A 22,398-nucleotide genomic window follows, 5' to 3' on the forward strand; every position below is an offset into this window, starting at 1 on the left:
ATCAGCTTCAACTCTTAGGCCTGGTTCACAGTCTCTTCTTCATCCCAAAGTGTGAGTATCAGGACTCTTCTTCCACAGCAACCCCATTCATCCACATCTTTATTGATCTTAATTTGTGCAGTCAAGCTGGAACATAGATGGGACATCCCCAGACAGTTCCTACAACGTCAGGAGCATGAAATTGCTCAGAAAGTCTTGGTATGCTAAATCATTAAGAGTACTGCACTAGAACTAGGGGTCACTTAAAAGAGAGCCCAAGACCATAATCCCCTCTATACCAAACTTTACACTTCACACAATGTAATCAGGAAAAAAGCAGTTCCCCTAGCAGCTGCTAAAACCAGACTTGTCCATTTGAATCCTTGAAGAGTCATGATTCAGCACTCCAGAAACCATGTCCCCACTGCTGAAGAGTAGCCAGATACACCACTTCATCCAGTACTTTGCATTGTTCTTGGTGATGTGAGGTTTGAATGTAATGTTCCTCCTGGGAAACCCAAACCCAAAAAAAAACCTCTGTACACACTGCTATGGATCTAATATGAAAGCCACATAAAGTTCGGAGGTCTGGCGCTACTGACTCGTCGTAAAGTTGTCCACTTCTCAGACCATGTGCCTCAAAACCTGCTGACCCCGCTGACTGATTTTATGCTACCTTCTACTTTAGCGCAGATTTGTAGTTGTTCTCGCTTACACTTTGTTATAAAGCAACAAACAGCAGACTGTGTAAAATTTAGTAGGGAAGGAATTTTATGAGTGCAGATGGCATCTTATCAGGAACAATCCTGGAATTCACTGAGCTCCTGAAGGTGACCTGAATGTTTGTAGAAGCAGCTTCGAAGCCTCAATGCTGGATTTGACACACCATATGGTTTATAGTTAGACGTTTTAATCCATATTTGAAGGAGCACATGTTTTTAGTTTCAAATTGAAACAATGAGCAGTTTATTTATGGTCTGTAAATATCTCAAGGTGGTTTTAGTAAATCAGCCTGTAGGAATTGGGTTAAGTCTCCTGTTGGTATTGGTTACTTATGGAGCATTCGTGATTTATTTAAAACAATGTTAAAATATAATATTCGGATATTAGGTAATCTTGTTACATGTGTATTGTGGTGCTCTGTGGCAGTGGCTTTCTGGCTGCGGAAAAGCAATCTAAGTCAAATATCAATCTGGCTTTCCGTAGCCAATACCAATGTCCAGATTTTTCTGAGTTCTGACTTCCTCTTTATAAATTTATTTCTGTAACCCATGCAAAGTTGTTTGTTTAAATGTTGTTTTAGTCCAATAATTAAATGTGACCAACAATGACAGTAAAAGAAAGAGTTGCGAGTTCCCTGATAGAGATAGAAATTTCAAATTGTAAAGGAAACTAAAAGCATAGTGCAAAATGATGTAATCATGCATCAAACCATGTGTCCAATCAAGATAAAATATTCATTTTTTGTTCATTGGAATAAATGCTGTGTCACCAATTTTTATCGTCGGGATCTGGACATCATCACCTTAAACCATTGCGCTGTTGCAATAGGCGAAATGAAATGCTGAGCTAAAGACAAACTGTCTCGGTTCACAGAGACTTTAAAAGATGCTGGTTTAGAAGTTTTTCAAGAGTTAATTTGTCCTTGCTTTTTGTATTCAGCTCAGCTTTTCTTTGCAGACAACTCAAACTTTATGGAGCCAAAAATCAAGTCATTTGCACTCCAACTGTCTACCATATATTGATGTCTTTATTCAGTATTGTACACTACAAACAATGGAAATAATTACTCTCTTACAGGGGTTTAAATGTCAAACAGGAGGAATTAAAAGGTCCAGGTTAAGTTAGTTTATTTTAAAGCTTAGAAGCAATTTGTTTGAAACATGCCACTGTGCGATTATGTTGCAAAATCTGATTTTTAGAATAAGATTTTGAAGATGATGACATGTAAAGAATTGTTGACTGTGAAAGTCAAGGAGAAACAACCTTCATGGTTGAGTCAAAGTCGGAGTTTGTAGTGATTTTTAAGAGGAATGAGGCGTCGCTGACCAGCTGTTGTTCAATAAGCCGTGGCCTCTGTCCATTAGGCCGGAGGAGTTAATAAGACATGAAACAGGCCAGACCCAAGTGAAAAATGAAGGTCATTGAGTCACCAAGCAGACTGCATCCATCCACCAGGGCCAACATTTCACACAGCCCACAGGTTTCTGAAGCCCAGCGCGCCGACACAATCTGTAATTTACACTGGATGACTGCAACACACGAAACCCACAGGCTGAAATTATCATGAAACCAAAACATCTCCCAAAAGCTAACCCTTTTAGACGGAGGACACCATCTGACTAACACTCAGCTTTTCCACCTGACCTGTTATCACTTAACGGGTTGACCCTGACCACAAAGACAGACATTCACAATTTCATGGCTAGTTTAACATCCAGTCATGTTTTTGTTGTTCTGCCACACAGAAAACCAACTAATCATCATCGCCTCTCTCACTCACCATCATTCAAATGCCAAACCATTACACTGACAGAACTCTGGATCATTTCCTTGCCATCTCAGGTGTTCTCTTAATTAAGTTAGCACAAATTAAAAACCCTGTATAATCAAAATGCATTTACCTCCATCCTAATAAACCATCAGTGTGGTGGCATAACTTGTGCAGAAACCCACATGCAATTTATTGCATGTATAATGAGATAATGATTTGCAATGGTGTGACATTCTGGCTTTATTATCATGCCAGTGATGCCTGATGCAATGCTGTGCTCACACTCTGCCTGCAGTTATTGTTCTGTATGTAACTGCAGTTTACCTGTGTAGTCTTGTATAATAAATAATTGGAAGTTCCTACAATTATTCTGAATGTTCCTGAAGCACACTACTTTGGTATTAGCATGTGCAGTGCCTGCTTAGCAAGCCAGTAACCAAATACAGGCCATACTGATAGTACTGTGGATTCATGGACTGATGATAGCAGTTTCTGCTGGGGCTCCTCAGTGTAATGGACCAACTTTAGATGGGTTTGTTTGTTCTTGAGTGAGGAGGTCCATGCAGTTCTTGCAGGGACTTAACATTAGTTCCATTGATTGAGTCGACCATCTGCCCACCATTAACCCCAGAACCCTCCTTCTCTTTACAGGCTGGACAATTTGCTTAATATGGCCTATGGCGTAAAGAGGTAATTAAAAACTTCACCCAATGCCAGATGTCCATGTTGACTCAATGATTTTTCAACTTCCTTTTTTCTTTTCTTCTTTTGCCTAATTCAGTTTTCCTTGTGGTTTTTGCAGTCACTTTAAGTTTGAATATGTTCAAGGTCAAAAGCATTTTTAATTTTGAAATTTGTTTGATTTTTTTTTCTTCTGTCGGTTTGAATTGATTCCCTATCAACCACCTCAGGTGTAATGAACAGAAAACTGTCAGTCTTTGTTTTCAGTGGTGTTTAATCCCTTTGTTTTGATTATGACAAGTGCTAGTGGTGTTTGAATTGTTTTGGGTTGTTTCTGTGTACTCAACAGATTTTGTTCTCTGGTTATAATTTCTAGGTGTGTGCATTTATTATTTTTTCTTTGACTTCTAGGGGATTCAGGTTCTCCTACCTTCTCACTTTACAGTAACTCTAAAAGATGCCCCCTTTTTATTATTATTATAAGCTAATAATCTGTAGTTGTACACAGTCTCTTACTTCTGCACTGTGTGCGACTGAAGAAAATTACACAACTATCTGTTACATCTTAGCAGTTTCTACAGAAGTTAGGAAATGAGACGCAAGATAAGGTTGGATGAACTTGGATCCCTGCTGGAAACAGGAAATGCTGTTTCGCTGCAGACAGCTCAAGCTTTGCTCGGCACCGCTCTTCTCAATTTCCTTCTTTTCGGCTCCCATCTTTCATTTTGCTGTCCTGCTACCAAAGGTGGTGTTACATAACTCAGAGCAGCTACTGTGGTGATAGATGTTTGATGTGCTGACAATGCCATCTTGCATGCTGCAAGCACAAGGGACAGAAGTCGGTTGACTGAAAAGCTCTGAGAAAATGTTAAATCCCTTTACCTAAAAATGTCAGAATTAGACGTGTGATTCAGTAAGCTACAGTGGTAAGAGCTGGGATTGTTATGCTTTAGAGGGGACAGAATAGATATCTGGTCAGCTACACTGTTGCTATGCAACCCCTGGTCTCATCTGTAACACAGGGTAGCGTTTCGTCCCACTCCGATTGGTATACTTGCATACATGTTTTCACATACACATGCAGGCCCACGCCACATCCCCACAACAGTGCAGTTTGGAAACCTCTAAAGCAGCTGACTGAAACTCAGGGGCCTCCCCACATTTCACACACTTTAGTTAGGAGAAAATAATAATCAAACTTCATAAATTCAAACATCACGTAGCAGATTTATTTCAATAATTCAGCTCAAAAAAGTGAGACTCATATACACAATCTTTATTCACACAGATTTATTAATCGTTTATTTTAAATTTGATGAATATGACTTGAATCTAATTCAATTTAATTTTGCTAAAGACCAATGAGAAGGGGTTTTGAAAACAGAAAAAGGATATTTTGCGGCCTACACATTCAAGGTAAGGCTGAGAACATAATATTCCAACAACAAGCAGCATGTAGCCAAATTCTTTGCTAAAGAAGCTGACTGTCCAGTTTCTTGTAGTCAAGCATATTAATCACAAGTTGAGTGGAAGGGGAAAATGCTGTAGAAAAATGTGCTCAATAAAAGTACCAGTAGGTGCTTTAATGACCATGGTATCACTGACTTGTCACCAAAATGGCCTGACGTGAGCCCTACAGAGAGCCTATGGAGAATTGTCATGATGAGAGAAAGCAGAGCCAACGATGTAGATGAGGTAGAAGCTGCTAATAAAACAACCAGGGCTTCCTTCACACCACAGCAGAACCGCAGGTTGATGAGCTCCATGCAGCCTTGCACTGATGCAATAATTAATCCAAAAGAAGCCCCAACTAAATATTGAGGGTACACATTCTGTGTAAGATCTGTTTCTATAGCTCTTTGTTTTTGTGAAGCTAAATTTTGCGCTGTATACCATAATTATTGTAAACAGATAATTAAATACTTGGTGTGAGTAATCAATATAACGTGCATTTTAGATTTTCATTTGAATTATTGAAATTAAATGTTTATCTTGAAAGAAATGCAAGTTTATACAATGTTTTTATTTTATTTTATAGTGTTTTCTGTATTCAATGTTCAAAAATATCTGCCAGCAAGCCACATACAATACACTAAAATGACATTGTACTACATCTCATCTGACATACAGAGGGAAAAAAAAGAAAAAAGATCTTACATCATAAAACCCCTCTCTTGCACAACCTATGAGCGAACCCATCTCAATGCATGCTTTAGATTTCTAAGCAACCCCAAAAAGGCCAGAGGCAGACTCTGCATGACCAAAGTCATGCAGGAAGGTCGCAGTGATTGTCGACCATATATAGACACAGGAGAGAAAAGGCTTGAGGGTCCATGTGGCAAGCAGCGCTATCGATCAGTGCCACGAGCTCTGAAATAGAAGAGACCAGAACACCCTGCAGGAGGGGGAGGAATACACTTTGTACCTTAATGCCACTGGGCTGTAAAGTGCTTCCATTTTCCATTTAGTTTGCTCCCTTTCCCCCCTCCTTTTTTCTTTGAGAAGGCTGCCTCCTCTCAGACAGCTGCAGCAAAGCGGAAATCTCGATTAAAGCACTCCCAATAATGCCTATAGTAGTTTCTTGTAGGGAGCTGGAATAAGAAATGAACCTTTTTTTATTTCATTTACCTTTTATTTAAAAGTGGTGGGATTTCTTTTCTTCCTCTCCCTTTTCCTTTTAGCGGAAAGGCAATTAAGTGAAGTCAACTGAGGAATCAAATCTCTTGCATCACAAGGAAAAGGGGGAAGATTATGAGCCGAATGAGACCAAATTTAGCAGGCTGCTGCATGATCTTTGATGAATTTCTGGCTATGGTTTAATTCAACAACTTCCTGCAATTTGGCACAGAAAGAAGCCACTTGAGGACACAAAGAGAGAACGTTCATCTGCATCTTCTTCAGCAGAAGTGCAGCTCAGCACAGAAAGCACTGCCGTCAGTGCTGACAAGGGAGCTTTCAAATCTGATAAGCTCTGTAGGGCTTTAGTGACAGCTTTGTACGTACACTACAAACCTGTACATTACCGTACATGTTCTATACGGTATGTTGATATTCAACTGAATTTGACTGAGATCAGACGCTACGTGTTTCACTGAGGAATTGGCTTTTGAGAAAAGGATATCATAGAGTTTAACGTCCAAGCTATTACAGTGGAAGGAGCCAAAATTTAATGCTAGTTTATAACAATTTTAAGGGAATAGTTCAGAATTTTTTAAGCATACTCTGTTTTACACCATTATAAGCTAGTAGAAAGTAAAACAATTAGATCTGTCCCAACATGTTCCAAGATGAAACAATTTCAGTTCAATGTTGTAGTTCATTTCTTCACAAAGTATGTTTTAACCCTTTAACATCATATCTGCAGTTAAGCACAATAGTATTCATAACCGTGGCAAATTCAGAATTAATGTAAACATTTCTAATAGTATTATCTACATGTTTCTTTTGATTGGAACTAATATTATTGTTTTGGAGCAGGTAGGTGATAGAGAATTGTTTTAAAGGAGCTAAAGATTAGGGTGATAGCAATGAGGTCTTCCAACCTCAAAGACTGAGTTCATCACTGAAGATAAATCATCAAAATATGCAAAAAGATTGTCAACAGTTTATTGCTGCAATGCCATGAAAGACTTTTCCGCTAATGATTGAGAAAGTAGATCAAAATTTACATATACCTTTTTTTAAAAATAAAATGTTCAAAAAGCACAAAAGTTATTTTCACAAAAACTCACCTTTATAGATAGTTTTGTCTTCTTAGAGAGACCCGTCTCATTGTCTAACAAAAGTAACCTTCCTGACTAAATAAACGTAATTTTTTGTCCAAATCTGCCAGGGGTTTGTTTAAGTTTAACTAGGTATTGCTGCAGGTAGGAGGCTCTGCACCATCAGTGATATTCCGGTGTAGAAAGTACTGAGAACAGAACATGTAAAGCATTTCCAGTAACAGCCTAATAGAAAAGCAAAGTGCAAAGTGAGTTGGGGCTCAAGGAAATGTTTTCTGATTTCATTTGACACTTTCTGACTTTTCGATCAGGCATTTAGTCAACACATGGTTCGCACAGGAAGATCGTCTGCCTGGCAGGCTGCCTTCTACTTCCATCCTCTGTGTAAATAATTATTAGTTTTTTTGTAAATTAAAGTTTAGTTATAATGCCTTCGTATGATATTTTTGAGGTTGGAGGTTTTTAAGACATCAACATACACTTTGGCCTTCGCTCTTCGTATGGTAGCTGTTAGTTTTATCATATAAAACCAGCTAATCTCAAAACTTGGGCTCTTTTCGTCCCAATTATGACTTTTGATATATTTGAAAACAATCATTTATTCTAGTAATTCAAGCCAAAAATGTAATCGTATATCTATTTGTTTATATATATTCATATATTACAAATAGAGTGATGTTTTTCAAGTTTTTCAGCTTCTCTGAACTCTCTCTGGTTAAGAAGAGGCTGAACACACGAAAGGTGACATTAGTAGATGGACACATCTGTGTGTGGCAGGTTTTAAAACTCTGACTTGCTCGAGTCCACATGTTAGAAATCATAAACCTCTGGAAAAAAAAGTTCTAAAAAGAGTTTCGCCAGACGGTGCTCTCAAGGTTTTGGTTATTGCTGTCCATTTTCTACTAAACCTTTTGCTTCCACTCAACTTCCCATTAGTATGTTTGATACAGATCTCTGTGAATAGCCAGCTTATATAGAGGTAACTCATTTGTTGCTTGTTGAAGGTGTCAGGGACTGTCAGCTGAACAACTGTCACATAAACAGTCTTCCCAACAACTGTGCAAATCATAAAATAGCTTCGACATAACATTTCAAGAAACCCTTTTTTATTGGTTTGCTATAATGTTACAGTTTTCGGAGAAACTGAATTTGTAGTTTTATTTAGCTGTGCTGCATCATCAAAACTGAACAAATAAAATGAAACGTATCACTTTTTGTGTACTAAATCAATGTTATGTCACTTTTTAAACTGAATTACTGAAATCAACCTTTCAGTTGTAATTTCTATCATAAACAAGCAGAGAGAGTTTCCGTCACAAATCCTGAACTATCCCTTTAATTGCAGATTACTTCTTTATGGGTTCTAAATTATTCTGTTATTACTTATCTTCTTATGTTGTTTCCCACCATTCTCCCTCCTGTCTTAGGTTTTCCCCCATCACCATTGACAGCATGACAAGCCTGGTGGGCATGAACATCCCCGGGCACACAGGCACAGGTTGGTGCATCTTTGTGTACAACCTGTCCCCGGACTCTGACGAGAGCGTGCTCTGGCAGCTGTTCGGCCCGTTCGGCGCGGTCAACAACGTCAAGGTGATCCGTGACTTCAACACCAACAAGTGCAAAGGCTTCGGCTTCGTCACCATGACGAATTACGACGAGGCGGCCATGGCCATCGCCAGCCTCAACGGCTACAGGTTGGGTGACCGCGTCTTGCAAGTCTCCTTCAAGACTAACAAGACACACAAGTCCTGAACTCTCGACAGGCAGAAGCAGATGCCCCGCGACTTTGTCTGCTCTAAATTTGCCCCCCGACCCCTCCCCTCCACCTCCACTCGTCCCTTAGGTCCCTCCACCGCCACCCTCCTACAGCCATCCAACACAGCAGAATCAAACTCCTGGAACAGAAAGCAGCCAACAAACCATCTAACAAATTGAACTAAAAATGGCTTATATTATAACTTTGGACCTATAAGCCAATGTTGCCTGAGTATTACAAAAATTAAATGATGAAAATGTTGACGAGTTTTTTCGAAGTTCCTGTGATAATGCAGGCTTCTCTTTATTGTATATTCTTTTCGTTTGTTGTGGTTGTTAAAAAATTTTTCTCTTCTGTGTAAACAGTAGCAAATCCCCGTATTTCAGAGAAGAGGTCGTCCTTTTTAAGATCGGAACCTTTTCTCTGTCTTTGATTCAGGATTTAATTTTCTTTTGTAAATCCGGATCCACTGTCGTTAGTATTATATACCTCCCCTGTCAATGAAAGGGAGGGGGCTCTTTTTTAAATTGGTGAGACCATTCATTCATTTGTAGCGTGTATTTAAAAACTTCCCCTTATTGATTATAGATGGGATTCTACGATCCCTAAAACTCAGATGTAGAAAAAAAAAAAAAAGAGAGAATTTCTAACATTGTTTTTGTTTTGTATCGCAAACAAAACATAATGTCTTTCCTCACTGGGATTTAGGGAGATGGGGTGAGGGAGGGGATGGGTTAGCTTTCCTGATGACATGTTCAGTAATTTAAGATAATAAAAAAAAAAATAACACTGTTGCCAAAGAGAAGATCTCTTTGCTTGAAAAAAAAATGCATTTAGAAAAAGATAAAAATAAATAGAAAGAATATCTATTTTTATAAATGATGATTAAAATAATAATTATTGAAGAATTTTTACAAGAATCTGGATTTAAAATAAAAAAAAAGAGAAAAATATTTTGACTGGCTAACTGGGGGGGCCGGGGCGGGCGGGAGGGGGCACCACCTTGTCTTGTTGTTCTGCTGTGGTACTTTATAGGATCAGAGGTTGTTGTTTTTTGGTGATGCCGAGTCGGTCGGGATTTTGTAGAAAGGAGGATTTTGTGAAAAAGAGGATGCAAACCGAGGCAGGTGATTTTGGTAATTTTTTCACATGTGTACTAGTGCATAATTATTCAACAGCGATACCCAAAAGGGAAGGGAAAGGGGTCTTTCCGAGGCCTAACAAACCTTATAGTCCAGAGCCCAAAGCAAGAAGACCCTTTTGTCCACTTGTTTTCTTGTGTTTCGTCACGAGTCAATATATCAGTACATAGATATATACACATCTATCCATTTAAAGAGCTTACTATACATTATCTATATCATTTCCTTTGCTCTGCGTTTGTGAACTTAACATTTGAAGAGAACTTCCTTTTAGCGATCAACCGTAGGTGCTATACTACATTATTCACATATCTTAAATATTCAACTTTGTTGTTCTATGTGTTGTTTAAAGAAAAAAAAATACTTTGATGTTGGCATTGAATTGAGCTGCTGTTCTTTGTTTAATATTTGTTTAATGTCGGCCCACAAATCCGGAAATTAAACTAGCTTGGGGCCTTGTAAGAATCACTGAACAAATTTGTACATTTTTTTTGTTTGTTTGTTTGTTTGTTTTGTTTGGCTTGCTAACTTTTAGGTTAATCGCTGAGCGTGAAACGTTTGTCAAAACTTAATGATGATTAGCTAGTTCCGTTAGTCTAGATATTTTCCTTACAAAGGATCTATGACAACTGTGTCTTTATTTGCTGTGTACAAATTGATGATATATATAAATATATATACAGTCTACATTTGTTTTACAATATCTACTGTACTTATCTGAGTTGTCACTGTTCTTTCATTTGAGCTTGTCTTTTTCATATGACAGTTTATTATGAAGTGGTGGTTCAGTTACTTAGAAAAAAAAATTGTGAGGAAACTGTTCAATTGTTGTCATGTTGCTTGTGGAGAAAAAAAAATTGTTTTAACTTTTAAGTTAACTACTGCGGCAAAAGAAACTGAACAAAATTTTGAAGAATATAAGTGTGTTTGTTTATTTCCTTATCTATTTTTAAACTATTTATTTTTTCTATTTATTTGTATTTATTCTATATTTATTAACTGGTTAATTTATCTGTGTATTTATGTATTTATTTGTTTCATTGTCTGTGTATTTGCGTGGTTCTGGTACAGGGAGGGGGGGCGTTTCTGAGCAAAAGGGAACAAAGCGACTAGTGGAGAGGCTCTTCCAGTAGTCCACTGCACTGAGAGAACTTTTAGTACGTTTGTGCTTTGTACCAATATATCAAAATTACAATATAAAAAAAACCTAAAAGTCAAGAAAACTGAAAAAAATGTCTGGAGGGTTGGGGGACGCTCTTCCCTTATTACTAGAAACAGTTACTCGCTATGCATAACCTAGTTAATAGTTAAATTTGCTATTGCTTTTTTCCTTGTCTTGTTAAAAATGAAATCTCTAGATCTTTTTCAATAAAGTTTAGTCTTATTAGAATGTTATAAACAGTCGTTCTGGTTCAATATAACCTGTGATAAGTTTGTGTAGTTCTAAAAAAGCCACTCCGTCCACACCCTCCCTCCACTTACTACCGCTTTGTGATGAAACCTTATGCAAAAATGTTGGTCTGAAAGCATAGTTTTCAGTTTTCAGTAAAAAACAAAAAGAACAAAAAAAAAAAAAAAACATTTTTATTCAACATGCAGCTCTTAGAGGCTTGGGTAGATTTACATTTTTTGAAATTGTTATTTGAGGGTCATTCATTGCACTGGACTAAACAGGTCACTCAAGAGTCAAAACTTATTTTTAAGAATATTCATCATGTTTTCAAATGACACACCAACAAATCTTTTAAAAAGTTGTTACCATTGCACACAAACTGCTATTTGCAGCAGTTGTTGCTATATTTGAGAAATACTCTGGAGGCATAAAAGGGGATTGTGCTGAGTCTATATTTTATATACTCTAATATGATATATATTATATATTTTGAAAGGAGAAAGGTAAGGGAAAGGTTCCAGAAGTATAAATATAAGGAATTGGATTTTTTTCTGTTTGTTGTTGAGGCTTGAAAACATGAAGGAAGTGTGTTGGGGAGCATTTGAAACGTTCACACGCGTAGCTACATCCTTCTGTCCCATCTGGAAAAACCGGGTCATCTCTCTCTATCGTCATTCCCATTTTCCGATCACGTCTAAACAGCAAAAGACCAACCAGACCCCTTCACGCTCCCCTCTGCCGGTCGGGAGCCTGAATTATGCAACGACCCCAGTAGAATGTTCTGATGTGTGGATTTCGTACTCTGTGTGACTTTTTCAACTCTTAGGACGCGTGCCTGTGTTCCCGCCTGAAAACCACGGTGTGCACGATTGCGTGGACGCACATCTGCGCACGTTTGTACGCATGTTCCTTTACGTCGACGTGAGCGTGTCTGTCGGCATACCGAAGTAGATTTATGTGTGAAGTGGAAATGCTTTAAATGTATTCATTCAGTGCACACCCTTGAATGCGTGTTTGTGAGTGTGTGACGGAGATGTCCAGGGGTGACTGTTTAGAGTATGAGTGTGTGTGCGTGCGTGCGTGTGTGTGTGTTTGAAACATGGGGCTGCGTCACCTCGCTCTATGCCCGACCCCTGTGGTTCACACCATCCCCCCGTAGCGCCTTATAGTGGCAGCCTGCCAGTAGGAACAACGCAGCCAGTAGTGGAGGAGGGAAGGTGAACAGAGGAACTAGGCTCTTCTTGTCAGTTTTCATAATTTTCCTCCTGAGACGTGTTTATTTACTATCTGAAAAATCTATAAACAAAATCTTTAAAGACAAAAAAGATGAAAAAATGTTCACAGGGCCCCGTGACCGCGGCTCTCTCTACTCTCTCCTGCTTATGTTATTACTTAACACTTATCAACGATGATTATTATGATTATTATTGCTATTATTCTTAGTATTCTTATTATTAATCCAATTATTGCGATGAATGACTTCATGTTATCCTTGCTAGTTTAGGTCATTTCTGAAACTGGAAACAAAATAAAAATCTTGCTGTAAATGTTTGTTTTTTCTTTTTCATAAAACTGTTGTGTTTAAATTATTTGTACTTTTGAATGTTGGGACAATAAAATGAGGTGTTGAAAACTGGGAGGTTGCTTGTCATTAACAATTTTAAATTATTCAACCTTTACATAATTGAAATATAAATTTACATTAGGGCTGAACAATCTTAATAATAAAAAAAAAAAACACTGTACTGCCACAGTTGTGTCAAATATTGACTGTATCTGTTGTGATTAATCACATGCTGCTCTCTCTCTCTGAATGCTTTTTGTTGTTCAGTTTATGTGAGCTTTTGCACTTTAGTTCATAAGATCAGGTCTGGTAACGAAGGCTAGTGAAATTCCCTGCAAGTAGCTAAATACATTATGAAAATGTAGATTCTGCATGTACTTTTTAGTTTTAAAGATAGGATCATGACGAACTACAATTTTATTTAATTTTAGTGAGTCCCATGTGTCTGGCAAGGCCATTTGAAAGACTTTCACTTTCTGAACAAATTTTGAGTGTAGATCCCCGTCTTGTTTAGTGCTCCAAAATCACCCTGAGAAGAAAGGAAATCCATCTGAGGATGAATTTCACTTCATCCCAAAGTCGTAAACTAGGAGATGCTAAAGCACGAGCGCCTTTGTCCAGATTGAGCATAAACTGAGCATAAATGAAGTCTCTGCTCCAAACCAGACTCCTCAAAGCATGAATCTTAAAACTGTCCTCAAAACCGAGAATCTGGGAACTTTTACATTTGTTCAAAACACAGGAATCAAGGACTGATTTATCTTCTTGGCATTTCACTATTTTCACTGAGCTCTGCTAGTGACCAGATTAATAGATCTAGATGTATCAACAACTTGTAGAACAGTAGTCCGCAGTAACAGAAGTTGAGACCTCGGGTTTAAATCTCCACTTTCCACATATACAAGCTACAAAAATGTTTAGCCACAAAGACGAGAAATGTTTTAGGAGTAAATTGCAGGGAATTCAAGGCTCCCTGCAGTCGGTACGAGGCTTGTACCGACTGTCAAGCCTTGTGGTGTGGTGGCACTTGTGCAGTCCACAAAATAGTTGGGCAAAAGAAGGAGGACTACTTACAAATTATTTAACTTCACCTAAAATCAACGCCAAGATGGTTGAAATCCAGACACACAACTGAGTGTTACAAAATCAAACTCACTTCAACTGGAGAATGATAGAATATTATTAAGCTTTCTACCTAATTGTTGTTGCATGTTGACTGACAATGATCAAAAAACAGTTCTGTGCCCAAAACCAAATCAGTTCCCTCAAATCAAAGTCAAGAGCACAATTTTTCTCTGTAACTTGCTATGATACTCATCCAAATATCAGTGGCAGAGAACGTATTTTTAAGCCCATTTGTATAATTTTACCCCTATCTGGATTGGAGAAAACGTCGTCGATAAATGTATGCACCTAATCTTGGCTTTGAAGTTATTTGTTCAAATAAATCATCAAAACCCAAAATGAATATGACATTCATGATGATTAAGTATGCATGTAAACTTTTGACTGGAAAATGCTAAAACATAAAGCAAAGATTCGTTCATCTAACTGACCAAAAACCTTTTTAATCAAAAACGGTCAAGGTCTCGGTTTAAAGGTTAAAAGCTATTCTGGTATTTTGAAATATCTTTATTTTAAGTTAATAAGGAAACATTAAAGTTGCTGCCCTGTTACATTCACCCTTTTTTGTCTCTCAAGGTTTGAAATTAGTTTTACCACACACCAAAAGTGCAACATTAAATCACACGTTTAATGTGTGTTGAGTGTGACCTTTAAGCTACTGAGACGGTCATGATTGTGAGGTAGTAACAGTGCAGACATAAAACGCACCGCTGATCTCACTGAGCCCTCTGAGGAGAAGCTGGAGGACAAAAGGGAGAAATAAAGTGCAGCTACATCACTGAGATAACACTGCCCCCTGCATTTCTCCCTTTGTGCCACCATGTTCTTCATCTTTAATTAGAAAAGATGGTGAGAAGAAGTTTTGCAAGACGTGCAAGTTATTTTAAAGGTTTTACTAACTCTTCTGGCAGTGAGTACTGAGTGCAACAAATGGAGCAATCAACAAAATCCCACAAACAGCAGCTGCATCATTTAAGATTAGCCTGCAGTTGTCCCTAATCCTCCAATTATTCTCTGAATAACTATAATGCAAACCAATAAACCAAAACTGTAAATGCACTGCAGCCCCATCCATTTATAAGAAAAAAAGGATTATGATCAGTCTCATTTGGATAGGGAGATTGTCATTGGGGGGACAGCAGGAAGAAAAACACCAGCAACTTCTTAATAAATAAATATGAATATCTATTTGTGAATTGAACAACAAAAAGCTGAGACATGAATTATGAGCAGAAAGCAAACGATGTTCATCAGAGATGATAAAATAGAAAGTTTTGCTGTAGAAAAGGGCGATGATAAACATTTCGCCATTAGACTAATTAAAATCCATCCACTGTTGCTACCTGCTTGTCCTTGCAGGGTTGCAGAGGGCTGGTCAATGAGAAAGAGGCAGGTTACACCCTGGACAGGTCACCCGTCCATCAGAGGACCAAATCAACATGCACGCACACACTGACACCTAAAGGCAATTCAGAGTAATTGATTAACAACAATGATGTTTTTTTGGACTGAGGGAGGAAACCGGAGTACCCAGAGAGAACCTCTACATGAACAGGAGGAACATGCAAACTCCACGGAGAAAGATCAGCAGTCACCACAGCCGACAGTCGCCCATAAGGGAATTTGGGGAAGATTGACAAGCTGAAGTCAGTACATTTAGCTGCAAATCACTCAAGCACTCAAAATTTCTTATAAGGCAAAATAAAACAAAGTTATCAAATGTTAAGTTTGTGGACAGGCTGTAATTTAAAGTAATTTAAGGGAATGCCCTTCTATCACCATACTTTGACTAATAGTAGCAAAGAGGAACAAACCCTCCAGTTTGCACATTTTCTGCCTTGTCACTTATTTATACAAACCCCCCCTAACACTGCCTTGCTCCACAAGTTAACTTTTTCTTATGTTTGGTTGAGATTCCTGTCTTAGGTTGATGTTGCTCTGCAGTGTATTTTGGGACCTGCACAATATAAGGAGGTATATGTGGCATTGCTGATGTTAAGAATTGAAAGGTTGGCTATTTTTGTTCAAGAGAGACCCGGCCTGCTCAAAGAACTTCATGAGCCGTTTACATAACTGCTGTCTTCCTGTCCGGCTGTGTGCATCTAATGCTCATTCTGTATTCTCCTTTGTTTTATTTTGACCTTTTCTGTGATCATAAACAACACAGACAGTACAATGTGGTTACAGAAACAGCAAGCATTCTCTGGTTTCTCTCTGTTCTTGCAGGATGGTTTTAAACAGCTTTAGCATCTTTGGTGACCTCATTTGAACTTCACCGGTGCGGCAAATGGCCGTTGCATAACTCCAGAGCTTTCCTTGTATGGTCTATGTAAAAAGCTGAAAAGCCTCCATTTAAAGACTGAACCTGCTTGTTGCCTTTGGAGTGTCTCCACACCTGAACAAGTAAAACTTTGTCTTGTCTAAAGACTGCAGTGGTTGATTTATATGCTGTTCTGTGATCCGAATAACTCAGAAAAATAAGAAAAATCTAATGTCGGGATAACTAGTTGGAAAGATGCAAATTCCCAGCCAATCCTGAGTTTATGTTTGCTGTGTAAGATATCACTTTAACAAGAGTCTGGTTGAGAAGCAGCAACAAATGTAATGTACTTTACAATGTGAGAACAAAAATGCTAAATCAAAGCATTCTGTCGAGACTATTGTAGCTAAAAGTTGACGCTGGCTGTCTTTTGTTGGTTCTGGTCGGTAGATCTTGTGATAACAGGTTGTCACTGGTTAAAGGTTCCTTTCCCAACAAAGGAAAGAAAGAGTTGCTTGAACTATAGGTGTGAATTTGCACCTAGAGTTTGTGGAGCTCAACACAGACTGTCTGCCTTTGTAAAGAAAAGGAGGTTGTCTGTCTGATGTTAGAAAGAAAAGTTTTGATCCTGATAAGTTCCAAGTCGGGAAAGTAACAGTCTCAAGCATCAAGGCTCCATCCTCTACTGTTTTGTGACCCTGTAGAGGAATGTCTACACTGACCAACCTTCTGCCAAGACTACCTATAAAATGTAAGCGAAAGAAGGAATGAGAAGCACAGTGTAAAATTATCCATTATTGTGAAAAATAACAGAAATCACAATCAGTCACGTTCAGAACATGCACATCATCTGACACCAACTCGTACAAGTGTTACAAGCAAATGATATTCACAGTTTTAGACTCACCAAAATACTGTCCTTAGAACACTTCACTGCTATTTTGCTTATGATTAGGTTCATAGTTCATTTGGAAGAAACATTTATGCCCAAGCCTTAACCTCCTGGCCGATGTTTTTAAAAGTTGCTTCAAAATTTCCACATGATGCTCTCTTTTGTGTGCAGTCCCCCCTGCAGCAAAACACCTACTAGAGCAACAAACTTAACTTTGATTTTAGTATCATCAGACCACATGACACGTCTCCAGAAATCAAAGTCTTTGTGCCGAGATGCATATGCACATTTTAGTCTAGCTTTTGTGTTGCTTTGAAGATATGGCTTCTTCCTCCCCGAGATTTCTTTCAGCCCATATTACCTTCAACTCTGGGACATAGAACCCAGTTCTAGGTGGGAACCAAAATAACCTTGGTAATCCTAACATAGCTAAGTCTGATAAATCCTCAGACTAAATTTAAATAAAAAAAATTTAATTGTGCCTATTTATGCAGTGCGTACAAGCATCTAGTTTCAATAGTTGTTTTTTTTTTTTCTTTTCTGAGTTAATAATGTCTTATGAGATGTAAGTCAAAGCAGTTGGGAAGAATATCATGATTGTGAGGTTGTGATGTGTTCAGCTGCTCCTCTTCCATGTCCTATTAACGCCTTAATGATCTGCATCTCTTGCTGATGCCAAAGTCAATGGGGAATGAACCTGTTCATCCTTTTGAAATTACTTGCAGTTAAAAAGGCGCACTTACTTTGAAGCACAACTGTAGCAGATTTCAACTTCAAATTAATTTCAGCAAAGAAGCCAACACTTTTATCAATAATGGGATAAAACCAAAACGCTTCATGAGAGGAAATATCTAATGAAAACAAGAGGCTTAAATTGAAAAGGAAGTTAAAGTGCTCTCATTCCAGGGAGTTGTTGGGTTTAATAAGGCTCAGTTCTCACCATATTCTGTCACCAGGTGCAACCATATGAAACTGCCTCTCAGTTTCTATATAAACCCACTTTTCGTCTGCCTGGGTGAGAGCTGATCACGCTTACTGCATGGTGTGAATGTCAGCATCCTGCCGAGCTGTGATGTAGAAGGCTGCGCTGCCAAATGACAAGCATGAGCCGCACAGTTGGAAGCATATTATTTTATAAGGAGCTTCTTGTCTTTGACAAATCATCCACAGTCAAATAAGTGCAGTGGGGGGGCTGTTGTTGCCCTCTAGCTCTCATTGGATCACATTCCTGACATTAATGGGATACCTTTCTTCATGTCTTTGTCCACTTTATTGATTTCACACAGCCTAATCAAAAGAGACACAGCTACTCCACGAGTTATTTATTAACTGGGTTCCTCTCAGTTGAACGTGGCCCTTTTAATTTTCTGCTTTGGTATTTAGATAATAATCCGACTCAATGGGCTGTTTGTTTAATCATAAAGTTCATTTGGTATTTTGCAGCATGTCCATCATATTAGTGCTTGAAAACATCTGTGTCATCTTCATCAGATAGCTGCATCTCACTTTTCTACTTGGGGATTTCTGAACCTAAAAGAAAGTTTCATGTTTGCGCACAAGTTCTCTTTTGCAGTTTTACTTTAGGTGAAAGGTGAAAGTGGAACTCTGGTATTTGCAGGGTTTGGGTTCACAAACTGATAATATCTGAATACTTGAGACCTCATCTAAGAATAGAAAGCACTAATGAAAATGAATGGTGCTCCTGGATTGACTGGAAACAGCAACAAATAGTGTGTCAAGTCGCATTGCGCCTTGTTATTCCAGCTTCCCAACATGCATTTCTGCCATCAAGTGAATAAAACCATAATCCAGGAATTCCTGGATTACAGGACAGGACAAACAACTTTATTTTCATAGAAAATAACGTAATGGAACTGGAACTCATATATCAGATCTGTGACAGTCATTGAAGTCTTCCTGTGTAAATAGAGGAGGTTCATTTTTGTCTGTAAAGAAATAACCAGCAACTGAATGAGTATAATGTGTTTTATTTAAATGTTCATGACATAGTTGTGACCGTAGTGGAGAGGTTTGGCATCGTCTTACATGGTTGTCTTGTTTCAATAAACGATGGTATTCCCTCTCAACACACAATAATTATTAGTAGGCTAATTGATGAATAATCAGCGCTGCATAAATTATGTGGGATCCTCCTCTCTGCACGCCTCAATATCACTGCTGCGTAAAGATCATTGTATGTGCAAAACAATATCAGAATACGTGCAGCACAGTAAGTGCAGCCACTCCAGATGCATTTATTTACCACGTCTGACTATTTCAGAGCAGGGCGTTTGAAATCCAATCACTCGATACTGATGTTGATGATCAGGACCTCTGTAATACCAGGCCCTGATAGATTATGTTTTTGTATATTAGTGAATTGTGTAACTGTAATGTTATTGTGGTGGATTAAATCAGTAAAACCTCCACACAGTTGTGGGTGCAACAACTAAAATGTAATTGTTTACATTTGGTACATTATTACATTTGGTAGATTTATGCCAGTCACAAATAAAATTGGTGACAAATAAAAATTGCCAAAGTTAACCTGGGAAAGCTTTATTTTTTTATTTTTTAAGAAAAAAACCCTAAACAGTAATAAGTATAGCTCCCATTCCAATACATTAATAAAAATGCCTCATTTGTCTTAACTTACTTACTATTTAATTAAGCACAGCTTTGTGACCTTAGCTTGTTTCCTCCATCTCCTATCTGAATCATACTGTTGCTGTTTCTGGGTTCTGTTTCTTCCAAGTTGTTTTTCTGTGGAGGTAATGTCATTGACTGATAACCTGGCTTTGACCTCACAGTTCTGAATAAACCTGCATGCTGAATTTTACTTGCAAAAGTGAAGCATATTTGGGTCCTCATTCTGTCACTTATGACATGTTTGACGGGTAGAAAAAGTTTAAAAATTTTTTTGTCACATCAAAGATGGTGAAGCAACACACAACTGTACAGCTTAGTTTTTCGTCTTTAAAGTAACTTCCTTAAGTTTCTGACAATTATTTTTACACCGTCAGTCAGTATTCGATGAGGTTTAACCTTAAAAGTGTTTCCACCAGCCTGGATTGCACAGATAAAGCAAAACTGATGTAATATCATTCACAACTTCTCCTTCTGTTCTCTGATTGGCTCAGATTAAATTAATCCATATAAATCAAGCTAAAAGGGAGAAATCCCAGATGGACAGAAGGGAGATGAGAATGAAGTGGAAATGCCTCAGAAGACGATGGCCAAAGATATATAAAGTTAAATACAAATTCAGGCATTTTTTTTTTTTACATAATCTTCATTGTTCCCATGTTATTTTCTATCTGTTGAGCTGCATTTGGAGGTCAAGTGAATAAACAGTGACAGTCAGAAGAAGTGCTTAGCATTGTTCTCAAACATATACTTTACCCTACTGTAAACTTCGGTTTTAATACGTCTATGTTCTTCTGCCTGAATTTTTTACACTTACTTTTACTCATTTCTATTTTATTATGTAAATTACCAGAATTTGTACATATTTTTGTCTGTCAGCTTTAAAAATTTTGCTAATTAAATCTGATGATCGAAACGACTACTTAGTGCTTGTTCAGCCTTTTAACCAAATACTCTTCCCCTCCTAATTTTTTCACACGATCACAAAGATCGCTTTGCCCTTAATGTTTGCTATAACCTTTATGAACAGGCATTTCCTTGCTCACAAGCGTTCCTTCAACAATCACACATGATTTAGGAGGGAGCTATATGTTGTTTATTAGTCTGATGAAGAGCAACAAGATGAAATAAAACAGTCGGGATTTGAGTCCTGCCGTGTGCAAGTCTTTTCTGTTCAGCTGAATGCTTCTCACCCACAAAGATCAATCAAATAGCAAATTATTATTCACAAAGGAAAGACTATAAGGGCATATGTCTGATGCCTACAATCCCATCATTAATAGAAAGCCAAATGAAACTATGCAAAGCAGGACTTCAAAGAGAAAGTTCCTCTCAAATTAAATATTATTCCCCGTCCGCAGTTTGACAAAGATTATATCAAAAGACCAAAGGCTGTCAAAAATGTTTTGCAGATCGCTAACTAGGTTTCGATAAAAGCTTCCTTTCGTTCTATGGAGAGTTCTTCCTCTCCACTGTCACCATGTGCTTCCTCAAACAGGGGGAGGGCTGCAAACTCAATATTTCAAGGCAATCAAATGGCCTTTCTTAGATTAGAAAAATACATTTCACCATTTAGCATCAACTGAATTTGATTAGATTATGGTATCATGTGGATTTAATTTCAGTGTATTGCAATAAATTATAATCAAAATGGATTTTATATCTTTGAAAGATATTTTAAACAGCAAGCCACTCCATGATACACGATAAAGAAGGGTTTGCTCTCAGCGTGATGGTGGGCCACATATCGAGCAGATCAAGTGAGGCATGTTAGAAAGACCACTAAAGTAGAGACTCTCCAACCAAACGGTAATCAAAAAAGACATATAAAGTCATGAAAAAATAGTGATAAGAGCAACACATGTTAAAATTTTTTCCTAAAGGCCAGCTCTGAAAAGATGAAAGCTGTAGCTTTATAGGGCGTGTGTGAAATCGTGGCTTGTTTAAGTCAGAGCATTTCCAAATGTGTTGCCTACTGCATATTCAAACTACTGACTTAGTCCTACTGCTGCAGACATTTATAGTAAAAAAAGCAGTGGCAGCAAGGCCAAGCAATTAGTTTGTCCAAATAATATGTCATGGACTACAACAATTAAACCTAAAGAAATAAATGCAACAATTAAAAAGCTGCTCACCGTCCTAACGATTCTTAGTCACTCACCTGATTTGTGTGCATGAACCAGCAATGTCAAATTAACTAAGCTGTTTTGTAAATCATGCAGCGGAGGCAAACAGGATAGGACTTCATCTGCTGATGACTGGACCAACAGATGGTGTGTAAATAATGTACGTGGCCTCATGGGAACATCTGAGTCTGTCCCTGTTTGGTTTGAGGCATCAAACCCTCTCTCCGTGACACAAAGTGACCTTTTGGATGCTGAAGTCTGAACCAAACTGCTCTTTTAGATGACAAAATTAATGAAAGAGCTGACTGAATGCTAAATTAAAACATTTTGTCGCGTATTTTTCTTCACAGGAAAGGAAAAGATTACACAAAAAAATGTTTACTTTTCCAGTTTGGCGTGTATTGGTTATAACCTTTACTGCTCTCTTTCAGTAGTTTTTAATAGATTTGAGCTTTTCATCGTCTTTAGAAAAAATAAATAGATAAAAAAAACTACTCGCGCAGAAACTCCTGATGGAAAATTCCCTCTTCATTTGCTTTGCTTCAAAGGAAAATCAGGGGGCAGATTCACAGTTCAGAGCTGCACTCCTGCTGCCTAAAGCTGGCAAAGATTCAA

At 38.0% G+C, this 22,398-nt stretch overlaps 2 protein-coding genes across 12 annotated transcripts in view; one reads left to right on the plus strand and one right to left on the minus strand.

The window, feature by feature from the left end:
- The window catches only part of elavl4 (ELAV like neuron-specific RNA binding protein 4), a 91,494-nt gene extending 78,687 nt beyond the window's left edge, over window positions 1-12,807 (plus strand). For 7 of the 11 annotated variants that reach the window (XM_044130231.1, XM_044130232.1, XM_044130237.1 and 4 more), the window contains 2 exons: window positions 3,125-3,163; window positions 8,304-12,807. In XM_044130231.1, coding sequence (XP_043986166.1) covers window positions 3,125-3,163; window positions 8,304-8,631 — 367 coding nt within the window. In that variant the 3' untranslated portion in view covers window positions 8,632-12,807. The remainder of the gene's footprint in view (window positions 1-3,124; window positions 3,164-8,303) is intronic. The other 4 variants (XM_044130241.1, XM_044130233.1, XM_044130234.1 and 1 more) reach the window with 1 other exon arrangement.
- The window catches only part of agbl4 (AGBL carboxypeptidase 4), a 442,148-nt gene that overhangs the window by 378,132 nt on the left and 41,618 nt on the right, over window positions 1-22,398 (minus strand). The gene's annotated exons all lie outside the window — the stretch shown is intronic.

The sequence above is a fragment of the Gambusia affinis genome, linkage group LG10, assembly GCF_019740435.1.
Source record: "Gambusia affinis linkage group LG10, SWU_Gaff_1.0, whole genome shotgun sequence".
NCBI classification, from domain to species: Eukaryota; Metazoa; Chordata; class Actinopteri; order Cyprinodontiformes; family Poeciliidae; genus Gambusia; species Gambusia affinis.